The 8879-nt window shown below is 43.5% G+C and overlaps 1 protein-coding gene across 1 annotated transcript; it reads right to left on the minus strand.

Moving 5' to 3' along the window:
• Positions 1 to 4454: 4454 nt before the first annotated feature.
• ASB4 (ankyrin repeat and SOCS box containing 4) lies at positions 4455 to 8628 on the minus strand (the record flags this gene model as incomplete). The annotated part of the gene is made up of 3 exons (XM_010153624.1): positions 4455 to 4643; positions 6361 to 6474; positions 8078 to 8628. Coding segments are annotated over 3 exons (854 nt in total), but the record flags the coding sequence as incomplete, so codon positions are not given.
• Positions 8629 to 8879: the final 251 nt, after the last annotated feature.

Genomic DNA, 8879 nt, shown 5'->3' on the forward strand with positions numbered 1-8879 from the left:
AGTAAGTAAAATTTCATTGATGCCAGAATTTATTGGTTTCAGCTGATACCCTGATTTGGGTCAAAAAAACTCTGACTGAAACCAAAACAAAGATTTTGACTAAGATCTCTGTGCGAGTGTTCTCACACATTCCAGTGCACACCCAGACCCATGCAGAGCTGCCAGAATCAAAATGGGCATTTCATCACCATTCTGCTTTTGTGTAGTCAGGAGTTTTAGTCCCAAACCCTTCAAGATGATGCAGCCAGCGTCATCATCCTCCACACAGCCCTAGTGACAATGCATGTAAGAGCATGAGAAGGGATGTAGGCAACTCATCCCCTTTCCCTGCCAGCTTTTCAAGTGCTAAGGGCAGACAGACAAGATCCTGGCTGCCTGGGCCAGGTGGTCCCAAGACCTATGTTTATGGTTTGGGCTTTCAGCCTTTTTGTCTTTATAATGAAAACTCTTCTTCATGCAGTTCATTACAAAAGGAGTGAGGTATGTGGAACCAGCACCATCTTTTGCTGAACGTCCTGAGGCCTGAGTATTGCTGCCATTCATCCAAGCAATAGGTTCTCATCAGGTAGCTTGATCCTGGAGTACGGGTTGGTGACATTGACTCATGACTGTTGTCTTAAAGTACCAGTAATAAACACATTAACAAAACATGTATCATGCTCAAGGACCAATCAGTATGCAGACAGTTGTCAATAGTCATCCAAAGCCACCTTCGTAGAGAGAAGACCTACTTACCACATCCCTAAGCCTTGTGCAACCCATATGGACATGATACCACTGCACAGAGTAGAACACAGCTGAGAATACATCCTTGCCCTCACGCTGCCAGCACCACTGGACAAATAGCCTGACTTAAGGGTGGGTGGTGAAGGTTTTAAGGACATGTTGACTGAAGATTGAACAGAGACTGGTCAAGATTTACCGCTTCCTTTTCCAGTGTTCCGTTTCTGTTTTGCAGTGTCTTCATAGCATTAGGCCAGCAGGACAAGAAATGGTGTTTTGGGCTTATTGTCTTTGTATCTAAAAGCTGACCAAATATGAATAAACATTAAAGGTTTTGAAGGAAAATACATTCCTGAACACTGTTAGATTGACTCTGACTTCAGTTTCACCTACGTGCTCTCCATGCAGAAATCAGAGTTTTGAGTCAAGCTGGATCAGATCAGACATCTGGGGCTAGGTTTAAAGTTACTGCAAGATCCCTTTACAAAGAGTATGTCCACATTTTGCTGAACAGCTGAACTATGGCTCTATACTGGCCCACAAAAACATGCAGAGTGTCTCTATGTTCATAGATGGGATAACTTCTTCTGTCAACAATGCATGTGGCTTAAGAACCTCTCTTCATATACACCTCTTAAAAAGGCCAAGGACCAAAACATGCCATCTTATTGCTATCCATTGAAAAGTCACTAAAGGAGCTGTGGGTAAGGGCTGCCAGTGGGGAAGGATAGTTCCTTCTTTGTGCCCAAATTTAAATATTTAAATATTCTAATAGGTTGTGAAATGCAGTTAAATGTCTCAAACATGGCTACATCTCTACTGAGAAACCAAATGGCAAAAGACAACTCATTTCACAGAAAACACCAAACAACCCTGAAAACAATTTTCTGTCATTTTAGGTCATGGCTAGGTTCCAGCTTGCAGTGTAGGGGTGATAACTTACTCTCTCACCTTTTCAACCTGCAGCCATCCAGTCTGTTACAGCTTTGAAAATATAAAAGTGTGTCAAGAATTATATGACAGTATGAAATTTCAAGTCAGAATAATAAGACTGTGCATCCCATAGATTTTATAAATTATGAACTTCATGCCTCACATGAGCAACCCCATCTAGTGGATGGGAAGAGAGTACAGTAAGAGAAAAAAAAAAAAAAGAAATGCTAAAAGGTAACAAAAAATAAGGTTTGCTTACTGTTGGTTTTTCTATCTCCAGCAACAGAATAAATTAAAGTGCATCAATCAGGTCTTTTTTCTGTGATAGGGATGTTCTCCAATCTTTTTAACAGCTTGCAAATTCCTATGACTATAATCAGCCTGATCCCACTGTGCTCCCTGTCAGATACCACAATGGCTATAATCTGGCACCTGCTTGGTACAAAGCTTGGAAGTGAGGCTGGGTGCCCACAGAATAAAAATTAAGTGTGTTCACTGTGCAGGGGGAGGATCAGAAGGAATTTAGGAACAGTGGTGACAGCCTTTTTTCTTCTCTCTCAGCAAGAGAGTCCTGACTACGACAGGTCCAAAAATGCTGCTATTGTTCTGCCTTAAACCTCCCTCTTCCATCTGCAGAATTTCACTTCCAGAAGCAGTAAGCACTGGGATGTGTTCCCAATAAAGCAGCTACCTCCGTCTGTCTCTTCTGGACTACCCAGCTTGCCCCACTGTCAGACTGTTCAGAAAGCAACAAACATTTTCTTGACTTAACCAGTTTGCAAATCCTCATGACTGACTTACGTAAGTACGTATGCTAGAAATGCAGTGGTTTTAGAAAACCTAAGGAGTTTTTTGCCCTTCCAAATTCACTGGTTTTCCTCAGTGCAGAATTCAGCAGATCCCATCGACTTGGAACTGCCTCAGGCAGATTTTTCTATAGGCAACCTGCCCCAGATCCTGATAGTTCTCCCCTGTAAACTACTGTAGTGTCTCTGATAAGAGATACCTCTGCAACTCCATAGAAATCTTTCATTAGTTTAGTAGAGTATAACTTGATTCATATGAGAAAGCATTTTCTCACGGTCTGTGTTGCCTTTGAAATTCCCTGTTGGAACCGCAAACTGTTAAATAGCAATATCTACTTTGCTGTCTGGCTAAACACAAACAGACCCGTGAATGGGATTCTCCCCTAACACAGTGTACAGGCTTTGATTCATGAAAGCTGAGATGAAAAGAGAGCTAAGTGATTTATAACGCTAAATAATCTGTACATTTCTTCAAGTGCCGTTATTGCCACTTTGCAAGACAGACTCACTGAGCAGCTTGGCCACTCCTGTCCAGCTGGGAAGAGCCTAACGCGCTGTGGGCGGTCTCGCAAAGAGATAGCAATAATGATAAGGACCGGCAGCTTCACAGCCAGAGATGCAATGAGAAGTCAGGAGTGACTGGCTCCCAGTGGTGGGCACGGCTCACCTCTCTTTTAACAGAGCCTGGAGTTGTCAGGGTTTGAAAAAAACCCAGGTGGATTGCATCAAACTAAAAAAAGGAAGAAAATTGGGTTTTATCTCTAGGTCAGATCACACACTCGCCCTTGCTGTGGGATACTTTGTGTGTGAACTGCCTCTGCCCTGCATTTCATCCTCCTGGGCTGGAGACAGCAGCTCGGTCAGGAGTAAAGGTTTCCTGCGAGCAGGGGAACTAGTGCCAGGCAGGTCCAAAAGCAGAGGGACTGCAGATCAAGGGGGACAGGCAGGTCTGTAACAGCACAGCCAACACATCATCATCTTGGCAGCACCCTTCATTTGTGGATGGATTCTAGTCACCTGTGATTAGCTGCTAAAAAATTAGGTGGTCTGTGTTAACAGACTAGGGTCCTTTTAGAGTCAGTGGAGATAAAGGCTCATATTCTGCCCAGATCCCATCCAACACCAGCCTGAGGGATATATGGATGGGTATACGCCCAGCTGTATGGGTTACAGGGCAAGTCTACCTGCATGTCTCAACACCAGGACATGGAATTACCATTGGTCACAGTGAGAACAGGAACACAGACGGCATCTGCTAAAAGCCACCTGGGCATGAATAGCAATGTGCAGAAATGTCAGTGCTGCAGATTCCAGCATTGTGACTGATAACAGAAAATGTTCTTACAATTAAGAAGGATATTGTTATGACAGAGCTTTATAAGATACAGGGAGGTATAGTGAACAGTGAACTAACATTGAATTTGGAGTCAATTCACAGGAAAATACGGAAAGTACTGAAATCCTGTCCGTGGTCATGATTCAAAGCAGTTTGCCCATTTCTTTCTGGGAAAGCATTTCTGTGATGCCAATAAATGTCTTTTTTTTTTTTTTTGGTTTGGTTTGGTTTGGTTTTTTGATGGTTTCCTTTCTTTTACTCCCAAAATGACAGCTGAAGAAAATTACACTGAAACAGTATCAAAGGTTGTTCAGATTGAATCTAATGCTGTGTAGCAGGCAGTGGAATAAATACCAAAGGCAGCAGCAGCAGCAGCATTTAATCTAGGCTGACCGAAGCGGGGAAGTATGATGTGTCTCTGTGTTTGTTTGGAGCGGAGGAGCCTTTCCAGCTCTGCAAGACCCACAGCCTGCAGCTGCGATTCCTCAGTGCAGGGACAGACAGAGGTTCCAAGGAGAGCTGGTACATCCCAGCCTAGCTTCAGGCTGGCCTTCAACGTAGCGAAGGGCTGCCTGTGGGTTGCACCTGGATCTCCAGCACCCCGCAGCGGCACGCAGGTCCAGGAAGGGACATGCCGGCACCTGTACGACTGTGGCTCAGTAGATGATTCCTTCTGGTTCCAGCAGCAAGTACTTCTTCATGGATGGGGGGATGGAGAGCAAGGGGACTCCTCGGTGGCACCTTTCTGACAATGTTGCCCGAATAGCACATCTGCATAAATGCATGAGTGACCGTGGGGAATTGCTGCACACCATGAACAAAGAGTTGTAGAAATCCTGGTGCCGCTGTAAAAAAAAACACCACAACACAAGCATGTTTTAGGGCAATAAGGCTGTTTTCCGTCCCTCCCTTTCCTCTGCCCACAGGCATCTCTTGGCAGCACAAGGTGAAAAGCACAGCCATCCATCCTGTACCTTGGAGGCACACCCAGCACCAGGGACTTGGTTTCGCCAAATGCCTGCACAAAATCCTTATGCTTGCCTCATATTTAGTGTTAAGTTAAAGACCATGATGAAATCTTTAGGGTTGGTATGTCTTATATCCATCAGTTTGAGGTGTGGGTTCCTCTGTGGGGTTAGTCCTGAAATGAACAGCCGCTACAGCCAGCTCGAGGTCAGCGCACATGGATGAGTCAATCCTCTAAACCTCATCACAGAGTAGCATAATGCTCACATTACCAATGAGTTTGCTGGGACTGCAAATGGCAGCAAATGGCAAAGGACCTTTGGTCTTACTCAGCGCCCCAGTGGCCTTTGGGAAGAAAAGTGTCTTCCACACAAGAAGAAAAGCGTAGATGTGTACAAATGATGTTGAAATGAAACAACATCATTTGCTTTGAGCAACCTGGTCTAGTGGAAGGTGTCCCTGCCCATGGCAGGGGGGTTGGAACTAGATGATCTTTAAGGTCCCTTCCAAACCAAACCACTCTGTGATTCTATTTCCGAAAGAATTAAATATGTGCAACTACAAGTGACTTGACCTTACTTTATGTTCTTGCTACTTCATAGATCTGGATGCACTTTTTTCATATACACTTTATGTATTGAGAAGTACAGATTTGTGTCAACAAAATCTTTTTCTTCAATTTCATGTCAAGTTTGGTGAATAGCTTTGACAAGAAGAATGACAATCTCAGCAAAGAAATGGAACAACTCTAGATTTTTCCAAATAAAAATGTTTCAGTATTTCAGATTAAAATTTTTGTTTGGAGAAAAATAATTAGTTATTTCCTTTCTAATCATACTCATAGCTCAGCAAAGCTTCTATTATCCTTATCCTTATCTTTATAGTTATTGTTATAGTTAGGTGAAAAAGGACCTTTAGCATTTAATTTTGTGTTCACCCAGAGTGGTTTATTTTAATTTTTTTCTGAACAAAGCTGGCCTGAAAAAACAGTCTCACAGTTCCTCTGGCTATGTAACTCTGCATTATAATACAGTTGGGTTTTCTGAAGATTTCTGAAGTAAAAGCATAGTATGCCTAATAATGTCACAATTTTGACTTTTGTCAACATCTTTTCCTTTTTGATCTCTTATTTTTCATTTAAATTCTCCCTTGTAATTGCAGCTAACCAGTTCTGCTCACAGAAACCCAACACATGCAACAGAACCTAAAGATAGGCAGTCATTCACATGTAACACAGTACTTTTAAAACATTTGCTGACTTATAAAAAATATGAATATGTGCATTGACAGATCTGAAGAAACACAAATCACAGCCAGAATCTTTGCACTTGCCGAGTGCAGGGACAGCTGAGCTCCTACAGCATCCCTGACACAAGCTGCTCCACAGGATAAAGCTGCAATGAAAATTTCTCAAAAATATGTCTTTTGACAGCAAATTATATGCTTTTGTCAAGTGAGTGATTATTAAATGGGGGAGTCCCAAATCCTCAGAGATGTTCCTCTCTTTCCAAAGCATTCCCACTTTCTTTTGGCCAGATATAGAGAATGCAAATAATGAGCTTGGATTTTACTCAGTTGCAAGTCATTAGATCTTACCTCAAAGACATCGTCAGGTATGGCTGCTTTCCACTTTGATGTTGATTTGATGTGTTCATAGCTGTTGATGACAACCTCCACAGCTCTGGGGTGGGAATGACAGGCTTGTAGCACCTGCAGGCAGGATGCATAGAGACCATGAGGCCAGCCAAGAAGCTGGGGCTAGCCTGGATGCTTGGCACTGTGCAATGGCATGCTAAGATGGACACAGCCAAAGAATTACAATTGGATAAGGTTGGAGCTGCAGAAGGCACAAGTCTATGCTGCTCAGTGCAAGTAGCAAGAAACCCCAGGCTAGCCCCAGTGGAGCTGTGCACACCCCAGTTTAACACCATACAGAAACACTAGCTTAGAACTCCAGTAGATAGCTGATGGGGGAGAAACTTCATCACCTTAATCAGAAGATAACTTGTTCTTGCTAGGTTGAGTAACTTAGCACCAGGCAAAGCCATGCACAAATTCCTTGCTCCAAGTCATGCAGTGCAGGGACAAAAAAAAAATCTCAGCATATGAGTCAAAAATGCATTGTTACAGGAAAACTTAAAGGAAGATTGGGAGGTAAGACAGCTCAGAAGTAAGGCTTCCAAGCCACATGAGGCCCCTGAAATAACTGCTCTGCCCAGTAACTTTAGCTCAGCGGGAGACAAAAAAGTCTACTGTCACTCACACGCATGGAATAAGACTTCGTATTCAAACCGCATGATGCACAATTTTGTCCCACACAGTAGACAGGCTTTCACAAACAAAGCTGCAGAACATCCACCTGGGATAAATATTATCCTACGTATTTTACAGATGGCAATTAATGGTTTGGAAAGGAGATCCATGCAACAGGAGAAAAGGCAGAGGCAGGAAGAGGAGAACCCAGACCTGGCTCTCAAACATGTTCTGGGAGACCAAGTGTTGTTTTGTTGCAGACAGGGCCAGCTCATCCTGGGCTCAAGAGGGCACAACCAGAAGTTTCCCATTTAATTCAAAGGTTTGTTATAACTTTTTATATACAGTGGATGAGCTGCAAAATGTTGCTCAAGGCACTGGATAAGAGAGAGTAAGTCCTGACTACAGCAAGCTTACTTAGTTGCGTGATTCTCTCAGTGCCTTGGGCTTTGCAGACCTTTAGAAATTCTTTTTGAGGGATCCTGCATTTTTTTTTTTCCATCAACTATGAGCCCAGACCCAGCATTTCCTCTTAATTTCTTACATTTCCTAGGAGTGAGCCAAAGCTTTACTGAGATCCATTTCATTTGGAATAGATTTGAATAGATTTTTAAAGGTCAGAAATGACAAACAATCAACTGCTCTGATCTGCAGTCTTTGGTAGAGGCCATGAAATACACATTTCATATAACCCAGTCAAGCCTGCATGGAGTCAGGTTTGACAAAGGCATGGAGGTTTTCTGAAATGAGAGTGGGAATCAGCTCTGAAAAACTGAGCCTGAACCAGCATTTAGAGTTTGGAGTTTCAGGTTGGTTAAGAACAAAAATGGGATCTGGGTCTGGTTTCTGGCATTAGCAACTGTTAATTTCACTTCAGCTAAATGATAGCTCTCTTACAGCAGGTTGGCTCACATTTTTGAGTATTCTGGGCCCGTAGTTTACAGGACTCCAGAAAATACAGATAACACCAAACTCTGAAGCTTGGATCTGTCATCTCATCCCATTCCTGTTCAAGCCGTCACCTCGCTCCATATCCCTACTGTACCAAGCCATCCTTCACCTTGTGGAATTGCAGTGGATATATCCTAGCTGCTCCATGATTCAGTAACAGCTGGTAGCAGATGTCAGGCTGGGCAGCTGGCCTCACAGATGTCACTTTTATGATGTACTGTAAGGGTGCACAGCCATTGACATCCATGATGTTTGCTTCTGCTCCTGCCTCCAGCAGCATATGCAGCAAGACGTGGTCACAGTTCCAGGCAGCTTTATGGAGCGGTGATTTGAAATCCTCATCACGAGCATTTACTTCAGCTTTATAGTCTAAGAGCATCTGACAGATGAGGTGGTGATCTGGGCTGTATACCTGATCCTTATAGTGCAGGGCCCAGTAGACTGCACAGGCCAGGGGAGTCTCCATGTAGGCATTGAGAGCATCAACATGCGCTCCTTGTTCCACGTAAAAGGCCACGAGCTCCGGGATACCCAAACGCGCAACGATGTGCAGAGGAGTCTCTTCATCTTGGTTGTTTGTTTTTATGTTCACGTTTGCTCCTGCCAAAGAAAGGCGATGGGAAGAAATGAAGGCAGTGACATCCTGGTTCAGACATCTCTCTGCATGGGCAGAGGGAAGGTGAGAGTGGGCAACTGGCATGAAAGATACGCGCGGAAACGCAGATGGCTAGGGACTATAGAATTAAGAAATTAATTAAGAAATTCTGCATTTCTTAAGCTTCCAGGAAACCCTCAGAAACCTCATGTTCTTGAATCCAGCTTCAGATGTGATAGCTTGGCCCCTGGCTGGCAGAAGACCCTATCTGAACACTGTTTTGGAGCAGCATCAGCATGTGTAAAACGCTTTTCCC

The sequence above is a fragment of the Eurypyga helias genome, unplaced genomic scaffold, assembly GCF_000690775.1.
Source record: "Eurypyga helias isolate BGI_N326 unplaced genomic scaffold, ASM69077v1 Scaffold21346, whole genome shotgun sequence".
Lineage (NCBI taxonomy): Eukaryota > Metazoa > Chordata > Aves > Eurypygiformes > Eurypygidae > Eurypyga > Eurypyga helias.